The 21,675-nt window shown below is 42.3% G+C and overlaps 5 protein-coding genes across 9 annotated transcripts in view; 3 read left to right on the top strand and 2 right to left on the bottom strand.

Annotated features, from left to right (window-relative positions):
• Positions 1 to 20,068, bottom strand: part of LOC126931527 (peptidyl-prolyl cis-trans isomerase NIMA-interacting 4-like) — a 773,797-nt gene extending 753,729 nt beyond the window's left edge. Inside the window, exon 1 of the mRNA XM_050749953.1 lies at positions 19,971 to 20,068. The gene's annotated coding sequence lies outside the window, so the exon portion shown is untranslated. The remainder of the gene's footprint in view (positions 1 to 19,970) is intronic.
• GPN3 (GPN-loop GTPase 3) overlaps positions 1 to 21,675 on the top strand; it is a 637,401-nt gene that overhangs the window by 560,140 nt on the left and 55,586 nt on the right. The window lies entirely within an intron of this gene.
• Positions 1 to 21,675, top strand: part of VPS29 (VPS29 retromer complex component) — a 444,410-nt gene that overhangs the window by 406,704 nt on the left and 16,031 nt on the right. The window lies entirely within an intron of this gene.
• RAD9B (RAD9 checkpoint clamp component B) overlaps positions 1 to 21,675 on the bottom strand; it is a 41,719-nt gene that overhangs the window by 15,736 nt on the left and 4,308 nt on the right. For 3 of the 5 annotated variants that reach the window (XM_050749803.1, XM_050749807.1, XM_050749805.1), the window contains 6 exons: positions 14,787 to 14,886; positions 12,605 to 12,711; positions 9,353 to 9,459; positions 9,200 to 9,264; positions 8,228 to 8,350; positions 5,050 to 5,284 (listed from right to left, as the gene is read on the bottom strand). In XM_050749803.1, the coding sequence (XP_050605760.1) occupies positions 5,050 to 5,284; positions 8,228 to 8,350; positions 9,200 to 9,264; positions 9,353 to 9,459; positions 12,605 to 12,711; positions 14,787 to 14,886 (737 nt within the window). Of the gene's footprint in view, positions 1 to 4,771; positions 4,923 to 5,049; positions 5,285 to 8,227; positions 8,351 to 9,199; positions 9,265 to 9,352; positions 9,460 to 12,604; positions 12,712 to 14,786; positions 14,887 to 21,675 lie in introns of those variants that run through there. The other 2 variants (XM_050749804.1, XM_050749806.1) reach the window with 2 other exon arrangements.
• LOC126930347 (peptidyl-prolyl cis-trans isomerase NIMA-interacting 4-like) lies at positions 17,602 to 20,413 on the top strand. The gene is made up of 2 exons (XM_050747224.1): positions 17,602 to 17,620; positions 19,949 to 20,413. The coding sequence occupies exons 1-2, from the start codon at positions 17,602 to 17,604 to the stop codon at positions 20,386 to 20,388; spliced, it is 459 nt and encodes a 152-aa protein (XP_050603181.1). The 3' UTR covers positions 20,389 to 20,413.

The following is a 21,675-nucleotide window of genomic DNA, read 5'->3' as shown; positions in this document are numbered from 1 at the left end:
GAAGCAATGAAACCCTCATACAAAAGAGCACACTTAGCACCCAGAAACTGGTCTCTATATACCACCTCCAACAAAAGGAACCAGGGTTCCTGGGAGAAACAGCTGATTCCAGAGCTGGGGCAGGGGAAGGACATAATAAGCCAGGAATACCTGAAGGTTCCAAAAGAGTAAGGAAGTGCTCATAAATGTTGGAGACATGTCAAAGGGACACAGGCCCAACTTGAAGAGGCTCTCAGTGGCCAAATACAGTGCACTTTGAGCAACAAAATGAGATTACAACCCATAGAATAAAATGAAGGTCCAAGAGTACACAGTGATATAAATCACTGAGTAACACACAGGGGAGAAGACAAAGTTCTTTTTTTTTTTTTTTCTGAGACAGAGTTTCACTCTTGTTGCCCAGGCTGGAGTGCAATGGACCAATCTCGGCTCACCGCAACCTCCGCCTCCCAGGTTCAAGTGATGCTCCTGCCTCAGCCTCCCTAGTAGCTGGGATTACAGGCATGTGCCACCATGCCCAGCTAATTTTGTATTTTTAGTAGAGACGGGGCTTCTTCATGTTGGTCAGGTTGGTCTCAAACTCCTGACCTCAGGTAATCTGCCCGCCTTGGCCTCTTAAAGTGCTAGGATTATAGGCATCAGCCATTGCGCCTGGCCCACAAAGTTCTTTCTTAAAGTGGGTTTCCATCTAATAAATACACAAAAAAATAGAAAAATCACTGTTTTGTAAACATCACAGTAATAACTTTCTGACAAACAAGCATCAATAGATACTTAAAAAACAAAAAACAGGCCAGGTGCAGTGGCTGACACCTGTAATCCCAGCACTTTGGGAGGCCAAGGCGGGTGGATCACAAGGCCAGGAGTTCAAGACCAGCCTGGCCAAGATGGTGAAACCCCATCTCTACTGAAAACTACAAAAGTTAGCCAGGCGTGGTGGCAGGTGCCTGTAATTCCAGCTACTCAAGAGGCTGAGGCAGGAGAATCACTTGAACCTGGGTGGCAGAGGTTGCAGTGAGCCGAGATCATGCCACTGCACTCCAGCCTGGGAAACAGAGTGAGACTCCTCTCAAAAAAAAAAAAAGTATGATGAAAACCAGGATATTTACATAGTATCAAAGTTTCTCTCCACAAAATACTTACTAGTTACTAACAGAAAAACAGTAACTTTATAGTAGAGAGCTGGCAGACACCACCTTGACCATATGATAGAAATTACCACCACCAATACGGAGAAAAAACAACCTGTTCCTCCAGATATGATGTACAAAGAGAACCCAACATTATTACTCTGTTGAATTCTTACCAAAAATACATAGTTAAAATTTAATCATGAGGAAACACAGAAAAAAACCAAAGTTAGGACATTCTACTAAAATGTCAAGGTAAAGAAGGACAAAGCAGACTGGGCATGGTGGCTCACACCTGTAAGCCCAGCACTTTGGGAAGCCAAGGAAGGCGGATCACTTGAGGTCAGGAGTTTGAGACCAGCCTGGCCAACATGGTGAAACCCTGTCTCTACTAAAAAAACAAAAATTGGCCGGACACAGTGGCTCATGCCTGTAATCCCAGCACTTTGGGAGGTCAAGGCGGGCAGATCACCCAAGGTAGGGAGACCAAGTTAACACGGTGAAACCCCGTCTCTACTAAAAAAATACAAAAAAATTAGCCGGACGTGGTGGCAAGTACCTGTATTCCCAGCTACTCAGGAGGCTGAGGCAGGAGAATTGCTTGAACCTGGGAGGTGGAGGTTGCAGTGAACCCAAGATTGCATCATTGCAATCCAGCCTGGGCAAAAGAGCGAAACTCCGTCTTAAAAAAAAAAAAAAAAAGAAGAAGAGTGTCTTAAAGGAAGAGTAATAATCAAAATATTTGAAGTGATTATCTCTTACTTGTATTTTCTGATTTTTGTTCAATGAAATGATCACTGTACTGTTATACTGAATATTAAATGTTGAGGCCAGGCACAGTGACTCATGTGTGTAATCCCAGCACTCTGGAAGGCCGAGACAGGCAGATCATTTGAGGTCAGAAGTTTGAGACCAGCCTGGCCAACCATATCTGGCTAATTTTTGTATTCTCAGTAGAGACAGGGTTTCACCATGTTGGCCAGGATGGTCTTGATCTCTTGACCTTATGATCTGCCTACCTTGGCCTCCCAAAATGCTGGGATTACAGACATCAGCCACCACGCCTGGCCAACCTAAGAGTTTTAAAAGCAAGAGAGTGATAAGTAACAATAATTTTTTTTTTTTTTTTTTACACAAAGTCTTGCTTTGTCGCCCAGGCTAGAGTGCAATGGTGCGATCTCAGCTCACTGCAACCTCCACCTCCCGGGTTCAAGTGATTCTCCTGCCTCAGCCTCCCAAGTAGCTGGGATTACAGGCGACCACCACCATGCCCAGCTTATTTTTGTATTTTTAGTAGAGATGGGGTTTTACCATCTTGGCCAGGCTGGTCTTGAACTCCTGCCCTCGTGATCCGCCCGTCTCTGCCTCCCAAAGTGCTGGTATTACAGGTGTGAGACACTGTGCCCAGCCAATAACTAAATTTTATCAAGCACTGACCATGTGCCTGTTACACCTTTAGCTCAATTTTTACAATTCCATTTAGTGGACATTATTATTATTATCCCCATTTTACTAAGGAAACTGAGGGCAAAATAAATAACTTGTCCAAGTTACAGTTAATACGTGGTAAGAGAGAGGTTTGAACCTTGGAATGGGAACTCTACAGCCAGGGCTCTGAATCCCTGGGACTCAATGTAGACCTCAGGTTTGGACAAAAATCTATGAGTACACTGTCGAAGAGAAGCAGGGTGAAGGAGAACAGAGGCACAGAGGACGGCAGGAAGCCCATGGAAGTTCAGGCAGAACATGACAAGGGTCTACATCATTTACCCATAATGTAATTTCAGCTTTGCAGGAGTTTGCCACATTAAGGCAAATAATTCCCTTTAAAAATAGAGCCTTCTTTCAAGAATTTGGTGACACAATAGGAAATTTGTTTTTTTTTTTTTTTTTTTTTTTGAGACGGAGTCTCGCTCTGTAGCCCAGGCTGGAGTGCAGTGGCCGGATCTCAGCTCACTGCAAGCTCCGCCTCCCGGGTTCACGCCATTCTCCGGCCTCAGCCTCCCGAGTAGCTGGGACTACAGGCGCTGCCACCTCGCCCGGCTATTTTTTGTATTTCTTAGTAGAGACGGGGTTTCACCGTGTTAGCCAGGATGGTCTCGATCTCCTGACCTCGTGATCCGCCCATCTCGGCCTCCCAAAGTGCTGGGATTACAGGCTTGAGCCACCGCGCCCGGCCTCACAATAGGAAATTTGGAGTAAAGAGTGCTGTAATGGTGCTCATGGAGCTTAAAGTTCTAAATGTCATTTTCTCTAGCAAAGAAACTGGCAATCTTAGTGAATTTCAGGGACCTGAAGCAGCAGGAAAATGATTTCTGTTGTTGCCTGTGAAAAAGCAAGCACAATATGTGTGACTAGAAAAATACGAGGGGGGCCGGGCGCAGTGGCTCAAGCCTGTAATCCCAGCACTTTGGGAGGCCGAGACGGGCGGATCACGAGGTCAGGAGATCGAGACCATCCTGGCTAACACAATGAAACCCCGTCTCTACTAAAAATACAAAAAAATTAGCCGGGCGAGGTGGCGGGCGCCTGTAGTCCCAGCTACTCGGGAGGCTGAGGCAGGAGAATGGCGTAAACCCGGGAGGCGGAGCTTGCAGTGAGCCGAGATAACGCCACTGCACTCCAGCCTAGACGACAGAGCGAGACTCCGTCTCAAAAAAAAAAAAAAAAAAAAAAAAAAAAAATAGGAGGGGATAGTGATTTTGTACAATGAGAACACAGATTTTAGTTTTCACTTTATGGCCAACTTAGTAACATACAGGAAGAGAAAATTGCCCTAAGTTTTGGGCATATAACAAGTACTCAGTAAAACACCTATGGTATCAAACTGAGTAAGTCCAGTTTACTAATCAAATTCTGCCGTAAAAGTCATATACAGCGTAATATGGTGAATTTTTTATTTTTTTAAGAGACAGGGTCTCACTCTGTTGCCAGGGCTGGAGTGCAATTGTACGATCATAGCTCACTAAAGCCTTGAACTACTGGGCTCAAGAGATCCTCCCACTTCAGCCTCCTCAGCAGCTAGGTCTACAGCCACCACATCTGGCTACTATTTAAATTTCTGTAGAGATGGGGTCTCACTCTGTCGCTCAGGCTGTTCTTGAACTCGTGGCCTCAAGAGATCTTCCCTCTTTGGCCTTCCAAAGGGCTGGGGTTACAGGCGTGAGCCACTGTACCCAGCCAAGATGGTGATGATAACTTCCAAAAATATTATTTCTGCTTTCAAATTTCTAATTCTAACTAAGAAATTCTTATTTCCAAACCAACAATAACAACAGCAAAACAATCCTGAACAAAACATTAAACAAGTAAAATTAGGATTATCAATATTTGAGATACTTCAGTTTCTTATACATTGCTTACCTTCAGTAGATTTCATAAGGTTTAACACTACAGCATTCTGTGAAGCTTATCATCTATCTTATAGAATAAGATGTTATTAACTGGGACTCCATTAGGAAGGAATTTGTGATATTTGTTGGGATGAAATTTACATTTGTACTATTATGAATACAAGCTTTACCAAACAAATTTGAAAAGTAAAATTAGAAGGAAACATTTTAGGAAACAAATTACATGACCTCAACATATTATTGTTATTCAAGATAGAATATACCATAAATAATCATAATTTATTATTGGAAACAAGTGACCCAAATCTCTACTTGAATATGCTTTATTAGAAATTACTGACTAAACAATTTAACTATTTTCTATTGATATTCCGTAAATCAGACTTTTCTCTATCAGACTTTTCTTCAGTCTATAATTCAGACTAGCTTCACTTTTCCCCTATCAAAACATAAGAAAATAAATTTTCAGAACATGGCTGGGTGGGGATTGGGGAAGAAGACTGCAAAGGGAGACAGATGAGAATTCTTGACTGAGATGTGGTTGAATCTCAATGCTTTTATTTTACCTTTCTGAGACACAGAGACCCTGGCACTTCCTCTGTGTTGCTGACACTGTTTTCTGATACTTCACTGACATCTCCATTCGCTCTTTTCATTGCAGGGCTTCCACAGTTTTCCAATGCAGAGATGTTTGTGAGAGTCTCCTTAGGATAAAGCCTTCTTGGTGCTGCTTTTCTTGAAATACATTCCAGGGCCTGGCCGGTTATATTTTTGCCAGCCTTTTTCTTAATCAGATCTGACCTGAGGTATTAATAGGCATTAAATGAATGAACTGTTTATTGTGAAATATATTTTTTATATAACTAATGGACAATGTGGGATGACAATGACAGCACTGGATTAGGGAATATATTGAAATGCATGGAACTAAATTGTTGCTGGTTAAAATTTATATATATGATGATTTGTAAGTTCTCTTGACAGACAAATCTTTCAGTAAAGCAATTCACTGTGCATAGAATATCTTGTGATATGGTAACAGGAACAAGTTAGAGGAAAAGTCAAGCAAATTACTATACATCTATATGATAAAATTGTGTACAGTCATTGAGAATCATGTTTTCGGCCGGGCACAGAGGCTCACGCCTGTAATCCCAACACTTTGGGAAGCCAAGGTGGGTGGATCATGAGGCCAGGAGTCCAAGACCAGCAAAGCCAAGATGGTGAAACCTCGTCTCTACTAAAAATGCAAAAAAATTAGCCGGGCGAGGCGGAGGTTGCAATGAGCTGAGATGCTGCAACTGCACTCCAGCCTGGGTGACAAAGTAAGACTCTGACTCAAAAAAAAAAAAAAAAGAAAAATCATGTTTTCAAGTCATTATCAGTGATATTGAAACATACCTGCAATACCAAAACCGCATATGCTCTATGATCCTAATCTTGTTTTAAGATACAAGTATAGGCCGGGCGCGGTGGCTCAAGCCTGTAATCCCAGCACTTTGGGAGGCCGAGACGGGCGGATCACGAGGTCAGGAGATCGAGACCATCCTGGCGAACACGGTGAAACCCCGTCTCTACTAAAAAATACAAAAAACTAGCCGGGCAAAGTGGCGGGCGCCTGTAGTCCCAGCTACTTGGGAGGCTGAGGCAGGAGAATGGCGTGAACCCGGGAGGCGGAGCTTGCAGTGAGCTGAGATCCGGCCACTGCACTCCAGCCTGGGCGACAGAGCATGACTCCGTCTCAAAAAAAAAAAAAAAAAAAAAAAAAAAAAAAAAAGATACAAGTATAGACTGGGGGAAGTGGCTCACTCACATCTGTAATCCTAGCACTTTGGGAGGCCGAGGAGGAAGACTGCTTGAGCCCAGGAGTTAAGAGACCAGTCTGGGCAACATGGTAAAACCCAATCTCTACAAAAAACACAAAAATTAGCTGGGTATGGTGGCAGGTGCCTGTAGTCCTGGTTACTTAGGAGGCTAAGGTGGAATGCTTGAGCCTGGGAGGTTGAGACTAAGGTGAGCCATGATTATGCTACTGCACTCCAGCCTGGGTGACAGAGTGAGACCCTGTCTCAAAAAATTTTTTTTTAAATTTGAAAATCCAAGTATACACAAAATTAAGTCTGAAAGAAAATGCAGTGAGCCAGAATGTTAACAGTGGCTATCTCTGGGTGATACAATTATGAGTAAGTTTTATTTTCTTCTTTGTACTTTTCTCTATTTCCCAAATTTCCCGAAATAACTTTTACAATAAAGCATCCTTCTTCCCCCAAAAGAAATTAAGAAAGAAAAAAAAGTCAGGTGCAGTGGCTCACACCTGTAATCCCAGTGCTTTGGGAGGCTGAGGTGGTGGATCACGAGGTCAGGAGTTCGAGACCACCCTGACCAACATAGTGAAACCCTGTCTCTACTAAAAATACAAAAATTAGCCAGGCGTGGTAGTGCACACCTGTCAACCCAGCTACTAGGGAGGCTGAGACAGGAGAATTGCTTGAACCCAGTGGGTGGAGGTTTCAGTGAGCTGAGATCATGCCACTGCACTCCAGCCTGGGCAACAGAGTGAGACTCTGTCTCGAAAGAAAGACAGAAAGAAAAGAAAAGAAAAGAAAGAGAGAGAGAAAGAAAGACAGAAAGAAAGAAAGAGACAGAAAGACAGGAAGACAAAGACGAAAGAAAGAAAGAAAGAGAAAGAAAGAAAGAAAGAAAAAAAGCAAGCAAGCAAGCAAGCAATAGCTATCCCTATATCTGAGCAAAAGTTCTAGGAAGTGAATATAGACTTTCCTATGAAAACACTATGTTACTATTAAAAAAAAAAACAACTAAAGGCCCAATGTGGTGACTCACACCTGTAAACCCAGCACTTTGGGAGGCTGAAGCAGGTGGATGGCTTGAGCCCAGAAGGTTGAGACCAGCCTGGGCAACATGGTGAAACCTGTCTCTACCAAAAAAAAAAACTACAAAAAATTAGCTGGGTGTGGTGGCACATGCCTATGGTACCAGCTACTTGGGAGGCTGAGGTGGGAGGATCACTTGAGCCAGGGAAATGGAGGCTGCAGTGACTCGAGTTTGCGCCACAGCACTCAAGCCTGGGCAATGGGAGTGAGACCTTGTCTAAAACAATAATAACTGGGCCAGGCGCGGTGGCTCAAGCCTGTAATCCCAGCACTTTGGGAGGCCGAGATGGGCGGATCACGAGGTCAGGAGATCGAGACCATCCTGGCTAACACGGTGAAACCCCATCTCTACTAAAAAATACAAAAAACTAGCTGGGCGAGGTGGCGGGCGCCTGTAGTCCCGGCTACTCGGGAGGCTGAGGCAGGAGAATGGCGTAAAAACCCGGGAGGCGGAGCTTGCAGTGAGCTGAGATCTGGCCACCGCACTCCACCCTGGGTGACACAGCGAGACTCTGTCTCAAAAAAAAAAAAAAAAAAAAAAAAAAACAATAACAACAACAACAACAACAAATAAAAACCTAAAAATTGGAATTGTGTTCTGGGACACAACACAGATAAACCAGACAGTCCTGTTCAATTCTGATCAGAAGAGAAAAAGCAAATATCTGACACAAGATTGGTGATGTTTCTATGCTACAGGTAAGCTTCACTACAGCTCTTCCGTATTCAGCCAAAATTTGTTATCTAATATTTCACTCCTCAATTGTTTCCTGAGCGAATGCCAGTGAATTACTTCAGAATACGATTATGATGGCTTATCCCAATTAATAAAGAAGTTAAAACACGGTCTTACCTTTTGCGTTTCTGTGAAAGACACAGTGACTGTGGTGAAGATGCTCTACTTGACTCATCAGCTAATGTGGCCAAAATAAAGTTAGCTTCCACTAACATATCATCAATACTTAAAGCCAGAGGTCTAAAAAAGCCAAGTCAGAGCAACAGTGATACTCATTTTCTGATGGACATTAGAAACACATTAGAAATGATACTTAATTCTGGACTAAAAAGAAACAGGGGAGGCCGAGGCAGGCAGATCACCTGAGGTCGCGAGTTTGAGACCAGCCTGACCAACATGGAGAAACCCCGTCTTTACTAAAAATACAAAAAAAAAAAAAAAAAAAAAAAAAAAATTAGCCGGGCATGATGACACATGCCTGTAATTCCAGCTACTCGGGAGGCTGAGGCAGGAGAATCACTTGAACCTGGGAGGCGGAGGTTGCAGTGAGCCAAGATTGCACCATTGCACTCCAGCCTGAGCAACAAAAGTGAAACTCAGTCTCAAAAAAAAAAAAAAAAAAAAAAAAACAGTAAGGCCGGGTGCGGTGGCTCATGCCTGTAATCCCAGCACTTTGGGAGGCCGAGGCCAGTGGATCTCTTGAAGTCAGGAGTTCAAGGCCAGCCTGGCCAACATGGTGAAAGCCCGTCTCTACCAAAAATACAAAAATGAGCCAGGCGTGGTAGATGCCTGTAATCCCAGCTACTTGGGAGGCTGAGGCAGGAGAATTGCTTGAACCCGGGAGGTGGAGACTGCAGTGAGCCAAGATCATGCCACTGTACTCCAGCCTGGGCGACAGAGCGAAACTCCCGTCTGAGAAAAGGAAAAAGAAAATTAAAAATGCCATGTTTCAGCATCTTTCAAAATTTTAGTTTGATAAGTATTAATAGTAAAGTTTAGGTATTCCTGAGGTGTTAATTAATTTCAAAGTGATCCAAAGGGTTTTGTTATTGATATGAAACAAACTCAGAAAAATTCTCAAGGACCTACTTCCCAGGAAAGTCAAAATAAATGGATATAGGAGCATGTGTAGCTTCTGAAAATGTCAGTATTCCCTGAAAAAAGAAAAGCAGAAAAAAACTTGAAATCCTTATTAAAAACTTACAGTGAAAATTTGAATTTTAATTTGACACAAATCTTTACCTTCAATTCTTTGAAACAAAACGTTATCTCAGTGTCCATTCCAATTTGAAAGAAGTCAAACTCATCTGAGCCAACAAACATCTCACTGTACACAGCATTGCTCAAATCTGTTTAACATTATGGGAAAATAAAGAATAAAATTAGTTCCAGAGATGAATTCAAAGGAAAAAAGAAATGTTTTGGTCTTCCAAATCCCATCCCATTTCCTCCTACCCTACCTACCCTAACTCCCCAACCTGATATCTGTATGCTATTTTTAAATGCCTTTGTTCAAACAGAAATTTAATATTTTACATTTCTCTTAAACTCGCCAATGATTTAGGGTCTATAAATCCATTTCACATAAATCAAACTGTTTATGTTTAAATATCAGATTTCTTATCTAAGTTAGTTAATTTTTTGTTTTCTTCTTTTTGAGACAGGGTCTTGCTGTATTGCCCAGACTGTAGTGCAGTGGCATGATCACAGCTCACTGCAGCCTTGACATCCTGGGCTCTAGTGATCCTCTGCCTCAGCCTTCTGAATAGCCAGGACTACAGACATGTGCCACTTACATGCACATTTTTAAATGAAAGTATGATCTTACCCTACATACCATTTTATAATCTACCCAACAATATATCCTATTTTTCCATGTCAATAAGCACATTTTTGTAATTATTTGTGTGTGTGTGTCAATGTTTTGTGCTTTCCACTATAAAACTGCTTCATTAAACCTCTCTGATATATACTTTCAGAGAGAGAGGGATGTATTTATACATACACATATAACATTACTTTAATTTTATTATTATTATTTTTTTTTGAGATGGAGTCTCACTCTGTTGCCCAAGCTGGAGTCCAGTGGTGTGATCTCAACTCACTGCAAGCTCTGCCTCTCAGGTTCAAGCAATTATCCTGCCTCAGTCCCCTGAGTAACTGGGACTACAGACACACACCACCATGTCCAGCTAATTTTGTATTTTTAGTAGAGAAAGAGTTTCACCATGTTGGCCAGGCTGGACTCAAACCCCTGACCTCAGGTGATCGGCTTTCTTTGGCTTCCCAAAGTTCTGGGATTACAGGCATAAGCCACTGTGCCCAGCCCATTAATTTTTTTTGAGACAGGGTCTCACTGTGTTGCCCAGGCTGGAATACAGTGGCATGATCATAGCTCACTTGCAACCTTGAAATCTTCAGCTCAAGTGATCCTCTTGCCTCAGCTGCTACAGCATGGACTGCAGGTACATGCCACCATACCTGGCTAATTTTTAATTTTTGTAGAGATGGGATCTTGCTATGTTGCCCAGGCTGGTCTGAACTCCTGGCCTCAGGCAATCCTGCCTCAGCTTCCCAAAGCACTGGGATTACAGGGGTAAGCCATTGCACCTGGCCAATGTTACTTTTAATAGTTTCACAGTATTTAATTATCTTCACTCAATCTACTGTTGTGAGATCTAGAGTATAGAAGGAAATACACCCAACTATTAAAAGTGCTTATCTCTGTATAGTGGGATATCAGGTGACTTAAGAATTTTTTTTTGTATTTTTAATTTTCTTCAATGAATATCAACTGTTGAAGTAATAAGAACAAAGATTGAGAGACATATATATATTTATTATTATTATTATTATTTTAGACAGAGTCTTGCTCTGTCACCAGGCTGGAGTACAGTGGTGTGATCTCGGCTCACTGCAACCTCTGCCTCCTGGGTTCAAGCGATTCCCCTGCCTCAGCATCCCAAGTAGCTGGGACTACAGGTGCACACCACCATGCCCCGCTAATTTTTTGTATTTCAGTAGAGACGGGGTTTCACCATGTTGGTCAGGATGGTCTCGATCTCCTGACCTTGTGATCCACCTGCCTCAGCCTCCCGAAGTGCTGGGATTACAGGCGTGAGCCACCGCACCCGGCCAAATGGTATATTTTTTAAAGAATTAAACAATGTCTTAAATATACATTCATCTCCAACAAGAAGGCTCATGTCACTCCCAATATACTAGCACAGAAGAAGTTTAATAATAAGATTAAACAACTAGATTGCCAGTCAACTGTAACTATAACTTCATTAGAAAGCTACTCACAAGGGACAATTTCTCCTGGTTACTAAATGGCCATTTTTATTCAGAGATGGCCCTTTCACTAGGCAATTTGTGACACCAGGCAAGCCAGTTTCTCTGTGCTTCAAATTGTTTTTGTTTTTGTTTTTGTTTTTGAGACAGGATCTTGCTGTGTTGCCTGGGCTGGAGTGCAGTGGCACAATCATGGCTCAAGCAATCCTTCCACTGCAGCCTACCAAGTAGCTGAGACTACAGGTGAGCACCACCATGCCTGGCTATTTTTCTTATGTTTTGTAAAGATGAGGTGTCACTATGTTGCCAAGGCTGGTAAGTCCCCTCAAGTGATCCTCCTGCCTCAGCCTCCCAAAGTGTCTAACTGCTTCGTATGTGCTTTATATGTACTTTCAATTTCTTCATATGTACTGGGGATAATAATAGTACCTACATACATCTTAGAGTTATTATGAAGATCAAATGACTTCATAAATGTAAACTATTTAGCACAGAACTTGGCACAAACTAAACACTACAAAAGTCATGTGACCCAACTTAAGCCCTGGTTCTACTGGTTTTTCACTTTAAAATAATAGTTCTTTCCTTTGTATCCTCTCCTTACTGCTGTCACCAAAAACATATTATCTAAGGTCAGAGAGTCTCAAACAGCTTGTTGTGCCAAAAGACCCTAGCAAATTTTCTTTTTTATTTTATTTGAGACAGAGTCTCTGTCGCCCAGGCAATGGAGTGCAGTGGTGCAATCTCGGTTCATTGCAACCTCCACCTCCCAGATTCAAGCAATTCTCCCGCCTCAGCCTCCTGAATAGCTGGGATTACAGGCCCGAGCCACCACGCCCAGCTAATTTTTTTATTTTTAGTAGAGATTGGTTTTCGCCATGTTGGCCAGACTGGTCTTGAACTCCTGACCTCAGGTAATCCACCCACCTCAGCCTCCCAAAGTGCTAGAATTACAGGCAGGAGCCACAGCACCTGGCCCCATTCTCCTAATTTTAAAATGACCTGAATTTCAAAGCCAAATATTTTAATTGCTGATTGTGTTAAACTTGTTGGATCTCTTAAAACTTTTTCCAACCTTTCTAAATCTTACTGCTTTTTAGACAGGAATAAAATTATGCCACTAATATTTGCAGTATGGTTAGTAATCAAGAGAAAGAAAGTAATAACCCATCAAAACACCATTTCAGATACAATCCTTACCCATTGATTCCTCATTAGAACTCTTGAGGCAAAAATTCAGTGGAGTAACAGCAAGAGTAACTTCCTCTTGACTTGATGTAAAAAGAACAATGGCATCAGCAAGCAATCTATAAAATGTAAACAACAGTATAACATTATTTGAAAAACAAACAGAAAGACATAACTTATTAACTGGGACTCAAATCTCTAATCTGGAAATAAATAATTACGTGGCCTGGGTTTACAAAAATTTACCCAAACTCCTATCTTCTTTCTTATACATAAGCTGCTGTATTTTCAGCTTATTTTAAAATTATAACTTCATTTGAAGGCCAAGAGAATAGCAAAATATATCCTTAATAAAACACATGAATGCTGCAGTACAAACAAAATTCCAGAATAAAATATCTTTAATTCTATGTTTTTGTATGCCCAGTCACTTACTCCCCAGCTCATACTGTAAAGGGAGATATTGCAAAGTGAAGCTGTTCAAAAACAATTCAGGTGAATTATGCTGGAGACCTAGATGAGGGGGCAGAGGTTTCTAGGCAGCCTGCTGTCTATATTCTTTCCCTCTGTTCCTTTCCTCGACTGTTACCCATTGCTTTCAAGCTTCTCTTGACATCCCAAACGCCCTTTTATTCTGGCTCCTTTTTTCAAAACAGTTTTATTGAGATATAATTCCCATATGACATAATTCACAGATTGAAAACTGTTTGATTTGCATTTCCCTAATGACTAATGATGTTGGGCATCTTTTCAAGTGCTTATTGCCATTTTCTTTGAAGAAATGACTATTAAAATTCTTTACTTATTTTTTATAGCTGGGTTGTCTTTTTATTATTGTATTAGAAGTTCTGCACTCCTTTTGACATTGAAGTATTATTAAGATAAAAATAAAATTCTTAGAATTTATGTAATCTTGGTGTTAATCTGATGTTAGACATTGGTTTCGCAGTGTTTCTTGATATCAAAATGTCAGGAACACCTACAAAATTCATTTGGGAACTTTTCCAGTGTTAAGCGGGGGCAGTTATAGAAGATACCAAATAATCTGATACAAAAAAATGACAACATGAAGGAAGGAAGGACCAGGCGGGGTAGCTCACACCTGTAATCCCAGTACTTTGGGAGGCTAAGGCAGGTAGATCACTTGAACTGAGAATTTTGTCTCAATCAGCCTGAGCATCATGGCGAAACCCTGTCTCTACAAAAAATACAAAATTTAGCCGAGCATGGTGGCTCGCACTTGTAGTCCCAGCTACTCGGGAAGCTGAGGCACAAGAATTGTTTAAACCCAGGAGGTGGAGGTTACAGTGAGCCAAGATCACATCACTGCACTCCAGCCTGGGTGACAGAGGGAGACTTTGTCTCAATAATAATAATAATAATTTTAAAACAATATGGATAAAATATATTTTGGCTCACAAAGTAATGTTAATGTTTAATGCTACAGCTAAACTGAAAACTGGATGCACTTTCAAATAACAAGTTCCAATTTTCAAATTTCAAGACAAATATGCCACACTATCTAGAGGAAAAAACTGTTAATACTTAGGGCCAAAATCATTTCACATAAAAAATGTTAAAATTTCCTCAAGTTCTGTGTTCTAAGATTCAGAAAGGAATCATATAAATGCAACTTGATATAGAAAGTCACTGATGGGGTGTTTTTAGAACTTTCTTGGGTCGCTAAATTATTATTGCTACCATTAGTTATTATCCACTATTATCTTTATCAAAGTTTCCTCTTGTCCCTGTATGGTGATTTCTCCAAGTCAAACTTTAGCTTAAAAAAAAAAATGTTCTGGCCGGGCGTGGTGGTGGGATCACGCCTGCAATCCTAGCACTTTTGAGGGGCCGAGGCAGGTGGATCACGAGGTCAGGAGATCAAGACCATCCTGGCTAACATGGTGAAACCCCGTCTCTACTAAAAATACAAAAAAATTAGCTGGGCGCGGTGGCGGGCACCTGTAGTCCCAGCTACTCAGGAGGCTGAGGCAGGAGACTGGCGTGAACCTGGGAGGCGGAGCTTGCAATGAGCCGAGATCACACCACTGAACTGCAGCCTGGGCGACAGAGGGAGACTCTGTATCCAAAAAAAAAAAAATTTACTGACTGAAAAGCTCTAGGGCACTGATTCTTCACTCCATGATCATACTGTATTCAGGGGAAAAAAAATTGACAACAGAGAACTCATTACCTTGGTTGAATCATTAGTGTATTAGTACAAACATTCTTGTCAAAAATAACTTGCAAAGGCTGACTTTCTTGAAAACATATATTATGAGTCCTTTTAATACCTTAAAAAGAATAAAGCCATCTCTTAATAACTTTAAGTACAAAATTAACAAATTAAAGAAGTCTTTAAGTTTCACAGCCGAATTAAAGTAATAAAGTAACATCTACCAACTGGCAAGTGCATATACCTTGGAGAAGCACTATTCCTTAATTAAATGTGTTTATCGCTCCCTAGTGGACACCTAGCAATATGTCATACCTTCTGACCAATCAGGCAGGAGAGTTCCCAAATTCCTTTGAAATACAGGCAGTTCCCTCCTCCTCCTCCTTTTTTTTTGTTGTTGTTAGTATATTTTTATTGATACATGGTATTTTAAAATATTTATGGGGTACATGTGGCCAGGCACGTTGGTTCATGCCTGTAATCCCAGCACTTTGGGAGGCCAAGGCGGGTGGATCAATTGAGGCCAGGAGTTCAAAACCAGCCTGGTCAACATGGCATAACCCCGTCTCTACTAAAAATACAAAAATCAGTCAGGCATGGTGGTGCATGCCTGCAATCCCAGCTACCTGGGAGGCTGAGGCACAAGAATTGCTTGCACCTGGGAGGTGGAGGTTGCCGTGGGCCAAGATCATGCCACTGTACACTCCAGCCTGGGTGGAGTGCGGCTCTGTCTCAAAAAGAAAAACAAAATAAAACAAAAAGGGCCAGTCGCGGTGGCTCACGCATGTAATCCCAGCACTTTGGGAGGCTGAGGTGGGTGGATCATGAGGTCAGGAGATAGAGACCATCCTGGCCAACATGGTGAAACGCCATCTCTACTAAAATACAAAAAACTAGTCAGGCGTGGTGGCACGTGCCTGTAATCCCAGCTATTCAGGAGGCTGAGGCAGGAGAATCACCTGAACCTGGGAGGCAGAAGTTGCAGTGAGCTGAGATCACACCACTGCACTCCAGCCTGGCAACACAGCAAGACTCTGTCTCAAAATAAAAAAAAAGAAAAAAGAAAAAATGTATGGGGTACATGTGACAGATATTTGGTTACATGCATAGACTGTGTAATTATCAAGCCAGGATATTTGGGGTGTGCATCACCTCAAATATTTACCATTTCTATGTGTTAAGAACATTTTGCCTGGCGCGGTGGCTCACGCCTGTAATCCCAGCACTTTGGGAGGCCGAGGCGGGCGGATCACAAGGTCAGGAGATCGAGACCACAGTGAAACCCCGTCTCTACTAAAAACACAAAAAATTAGCCGGGCGCAGTGGCGGGCGCCTGTAGTCCTAGCTACTCAGGAGGCTGAGGCAGGAGAATGGCGTGAACCCGGGAGGCGGAGCTTGCAGTGAGCCGAGATCGCGCCACTACTGCACTCCAGCCTGGGCGACAGAGCGAGACTCCGTCTCAAAAAAAAAAAAAAAAAAAAGAACATTTTAAGTCCTCTGTCCTAGCTATGTTGAAACACAGAATACACTGATGCTAACTTATAGTCACCCTACTCTGCTACCCAACATTAGAACTCATTACTTCTACCTGACTGTATGTTTGTACCCACTAACCAACCTCTCTTCATACTCACCCACACACCATTCCCAGCCTCTGGTATCTACCATTCTACTCTCTACCTCCATGAGAATAACTTTTTTAGTGTCCACATTGTGAGAACATGCAATACTTGTCTTTCTATGCCTGGCTCATTTCACTTAACATAATGACCTCTAGTTCCATCCACATTGCTGCAAATGGCAAGATTTCATTATTTTTACGGCCAAATAGTATTCCATTGTGTATATATACTACATTTTCTTTATCCATTAGTCCACTAATAGACACTTAGGTTGATTCCATAGCTTTGCTATTATAAATGGTGCTGCAATAAACACAGGGATGTAGGTATTTCTTTGATATATTTATTTTTCCTTTGGATAAATACTCAGTAGTGGGACTGCTGTACCGTATGGTAGTTCTATTTTTAGTTTTTTGAGAAATCTCCAAAATACAGGTAGTTTCTTAAATTGTGTGTAAAATAGTGATTGCAGATCACTACAGACTACAGATCATATCTCTATTACTCTCTTTTAGTACCTTCCATCCAGGACTGGTATTTCTGAAAAGGACTTTTGACAGATTTCAACATCTGGTTTGTTAATTCTATTCTATTTTCTTTTCCTTCCCTTCTTTTCCCTCCCTCCCTCCCTCCCTCCCTTCCTTCCTCCTTTCTCTTTTTTTTTTTTTTTTTTTTTGACAGGGTCTCGACTGTTGCGGTGTGATCTCAACTCAGCGCAACCTCCAACTCCCAGGCTCAAGTGATCCTCCCATCTCAGCCTCCCTAGTGGCTGGGACTACAGGCACACTCTACCACACCCAGCTAATTTTTGTATTTTTGGTAGAGACAGGGTTTCTCCATGTTGCCCAGGCTGAATTATTTTCCTTTTAAAGGAAGAGGAGAGGTAGCAATAATGAGAATGAACCTATGTGCCAGGAACTGTCGCATACATATTACATACATTCTCTCTGATCCTCACAGTATCCCTATGGGGTAGCTAGGATGGCCTCACTTTCATGTCTGGGGCCTCAACTGGGACAAATGAAATGGCTAAGGCCTGTCACCTGTTTTTTTCATCCTCCAGAAAGCCATTCCATGCTTGTTCTCATGCTGGTGGAAAGGTTCTTAGGGCAACAGTGGAAGCTGACAGGACTCAGCTTGGAACTCAAACATATCACTTACAGTGCATTCTACTGGTATCAAAGCAAATCTAAGGCCGGCCGAAATTCAAAATGAGAAAACATACTCCAGGTATTGAAGGGAGGGGCTGCAGATAATTTGTGACAATTTTTTGTGTGTGTGATCTACCATATAAGGAACTATTTTAGGAGCTGGAACTAGCAGAGAACAAATCAGACAAAAATCTGTCTTCACAGGGCTAACATTTTACAGAGGGGAGACAGATAGCAAGAAAATTAATGACTAAAACAATAGGCAAGGCAGCAGGGCATACACTCTGAGGAGGAAACATGCCAGGGCTTCTGAATCATGGAGGACCTTATAGGCCATTCTGAGATCTTTGACTTTTACCCTGGGTAAAATGGGGAGCTACTGGAGAGTTCTGAGCACTGAACTGACATAATATGACCTATTTTAAAGGGATCGCTGTGACTGCTGTTTTGGCAAGACACAAAGCTCAAAAGATGACATATTTTACCTATTTAAAAAATATTTTCAAGTTACTTTTGGTGGAATAGGTAATAGATGCGCATAGGACAAAATGCAAAAGATATAAAAGAACAGTAAAAGTGAGTCACCCTCCATCCCTGACTCCTGCCACCCCAGAACCTCCACAGAAGCAACTACTGCTACCAGTTTCTTAGGCGCTCTTTAGAAATAACCTATGCATATATAAGTGTGTTTATACCTGTATAACAAATATTTGAATCAAGTGAATATTGGTATTGCTGAGGATGTACAAGCTGAGAAGTGTCTTTTCTTCGTCATCCCCAATGCTCCATTCTTGCTTCTTGCTTTCTTCCCTTTTTCTTATAAGCACACACTAGATACCCTCAACCTGTATTTTTTCACACTGTTCCTTCCTCTTAGACTGCCTTCCCAGGCTGGGCATGGTGGCTCACACTGGTAATTCCAGCACATTAGGAGGCTGAGGCAGGAGGACTGCCTGGCTCAGGAGTTTGAGACCAGCTTCAGAAACATAGTGAGACCTTGTATCTACTAACATTTTTTAAAAAATTAACCAGGTGTGAAAACAAAAAATTAGCCAGGTGTGGTGGGTGCACTTGCTCACTCCTGTAATCCCAGAATTTGGGAGACTGAGGCAAGCAGACCGCTTGAGCCCAGGAGTTCAAGACCAGCCTGGGCAACATGGTGAAACCGTGTCTCTACAAACAATATAAAAAATTAGGGCTGGGCATGGTGACTTATGCCTGTAATTCCAGCACTTTGGAAGGCCGAGGCGGGCAGATCACGAGGTCAGGAGATCGAGACCATCCTGGCTAACATGGTGAAACCCCATCTCTACTAAAAATACAAAAAAATTAGCCAGGCGTGGTACTGGGTGCCTGTAGTCCCAGCTACTCTGGAGGCTGAGGCAGGAGAATGGCATGAACCCGGGAGGCAGAGCTTGCAGTGAGCCCAGATGGCGCCACTGCACTCCAGCCTAGGCAACAGAGCGAGACTCCGTCCCCAAAAAACAAACAAACAAACAAAAAAATTAGCCAGGCATGGTGGCACACTCCTGTGATCCCAGCCACTCAGGAGGCTGAAGTAGGAGGATCACCTGAGTCTGGGAAGTCAAGGCTGTAGTAAGCCAAGATCACACCACTGCACTTCATCCTGCTCCATCCTGGGTGACAGAGTGAGACTTTGTTTAAAAAAAAAAAAAAAAAAAAGAAAAGAAAAGAAAAGCTGCACCCTGGATCAAACCATGGCCATAGCTCATGCCTGTAATTCCAGCACTCTGAGAGGCCAAGGCAGGAGAATTGCTTGAGCCCAGGAGTTTGAGACCAGCCTGGGCAACATGATGAGACCCTGACTCTACAAAAATTAAGAACAAAAACAAACAAAAAAAATGCCTGTGACCTAATTTTGAATTTCTTGTTTACATGAGCCAATACTTCTTATTTTTTAAGCTAGTTTGAGTTGGACCGTCTGTTTTTATTTCTGTTACTTGTAACCTAAAGCATAGTATCATATAACTACCCTACAAAAACTATTAAATAATTAACCAATCACAAATACTTATTGGACATGATTCAAGCTACTTGAGAGATATTTCCAGAAACTGAATACTTGGTTGTCTAAAATCTAGTTGGAGATAAGGGAAGAGGATAATTGTAGTAACAGTGGTCACTATCAAGTACTCCTCCGGGGCAGGTACTGCGGTATGTACTTTACATATGTGATCTCACTTCATCCTCACAATCACTCTGTAACTTGTGGGTAGGCAAGATCATCTCCACCTCACAGTAAGGAATGAAGATTCAGAGAGCTTATGCACAGTCCCAAAGCTAATAAGAAGTGGAGAAGAATTTACACCCGCATCTTTGTGATGTCAAGGTTTGCTATGCTTTTAATTATGCTCTTTGAATCATTCTGCTATTAAATGAACTGAAGTTCAAAAAAGAAAAAAATGCAGAGTTCAACAACAAGCTTCCAAGACGCCGCCCAAAGGAAAAAGTGGTTCTGGAAAAGCGGGGAAAGGGGGAGCAGCCTCTGGGAGTGACAGTGCTGACAAGAAGGCTCAAGGTCCCAAAGGTGGTGGCAATGCAGTAAAGGTCAGACACATTCTATGTGAAAAACATGGCAAAATCATGGAAGCCGTGGAAAAGTTAAAGTCTGGGATGAGATTCAATGAAGTGGCCTCACAGTATAGTGAAGATAAAGCCAGGCAAGGGGGCGACTTGGGTTGGATGACCAGAGGGTCCATGGTGGGACCATTTCAAGAAGCAGCATTTGCCTTGCCTGTAAATGGGATGGATAAGCGTGTGTTTACAGACCCGCCGGTTAAGACGAAGTTTGGAGATCATATTATTATGGTTGAAGGAAGAAAATAAAATCATATGAAAGACTGAAAAAAAAAAAAAAAGAAAAAAGAAAAAAATAATGTTAAATTATTAGTATTTTATAGGAAACAATTTAAAGACTATAAATAAATGCTGAAATAAAAATGTATTATAATAAATGTAAGATTAAATTAAGAGGCCGGGCGCGGTGGCTCAAGTCTGTAATCCCAGCACTTTGGGAGGCCGAGACGGGCGGATCAGGAGGTCAGGAGATGGAGACCATCCTGGCTGACACGGTGAAACCCCGTCTCTACTAAAAAATACAAAAAACTAGCTGGGCGAGGTGGCGGGCGCCTGTAGTCCCAGCTACTCGGGAGGCTGAGGCAAGAGAATGGCGTGAACCCGGGAGGCGGAGCTTGCAGTGAGCTGAGATCCGGCCACTGCACTCAAGCCTGGGCGGCAGAGCGAGACTCCGTCTCAAAAAAAAAAAAAAGATTAAATTAAGAAATATGGCCAGGAGCAGTGGCTTACACCTGTAATCCCAGCACTTTGGGAGGTTGAGGCAGGCGGATCAGCTGAGGTCAGGAGTTTGAGACGAGCCTTACCAACATGGTAAAACCTCATCTCTGGCTGGGCGCGGTGGCTCACGCCTGTAATCCCAGCACTTTGGGAGGCAGAGGTGGGCGGATCACAAGGTCAGGAGATCGAGACCATCCTGGCTAACACAGTGAAACCCTGTCTCTACTAAAAAATACAAAAAATTAGCCGGGCATGGTGGCGGGCGCCTGTAGTCCCAGCTAATTGGGAGGCTGAGGCAGGAGAATGGCATGAACGCGGAAGGCGGAGCTTGCAGTGAGCCGAGATCGCGCCACTGCACTCCAGCCTGGGCGACAGAGCAAGAGTCCGTCTCAAAAAAAAAAAAAAATAAAACCTCGTCTCTACTAAAAATACAAAATTAGCCAAGTGTGGTAGAGCATGCCTGTAATCCTACCTACTCAGGAGGCTGAGGCAGGAGAATCGCTTGAACCTGGGAGATGGAGGTTACAGTGAGCCAAGATCGTGCCATTGCACTCTAGTCTGGGCAACAGGAGCAAAACTCCATCTCAAAATTTAAAAAAAAAAAAATATATATATATATATATATATATATAAAAAATCGAGCAGCTAGTAAATTTTAGAACAACCAACTGTTTGAATTCATATAGATATTTGAAAAAATTAGGCTGTATGCAGGCAAAGCTTGTGCCACTGACAAGTCAAAAAAAGAAATACCAATCATCTTACAATACTTCTACAGTGACAGGGAAGATAATACTTCAGGCCAGGTGCAGTGGCTCA

The sequence above is a fragment of the Macaca thibetana genome, chromosome 11, assembly GCF_024542745.1.
Source record: "Macaca thibetana thibetana isolate TM-01 chromosome 11, ASM2454274v1, whole genome shotgun sequence".
Taxonomy (NCBI): Eukaryota; Metazoa; Chordata; class Mammalia; order Primates; family Cercopithecidae; genus Macaca; species Macaca thibetana.
This window is presented reverse-complemented; position numbering and strand designations above follow the sequence as displayed.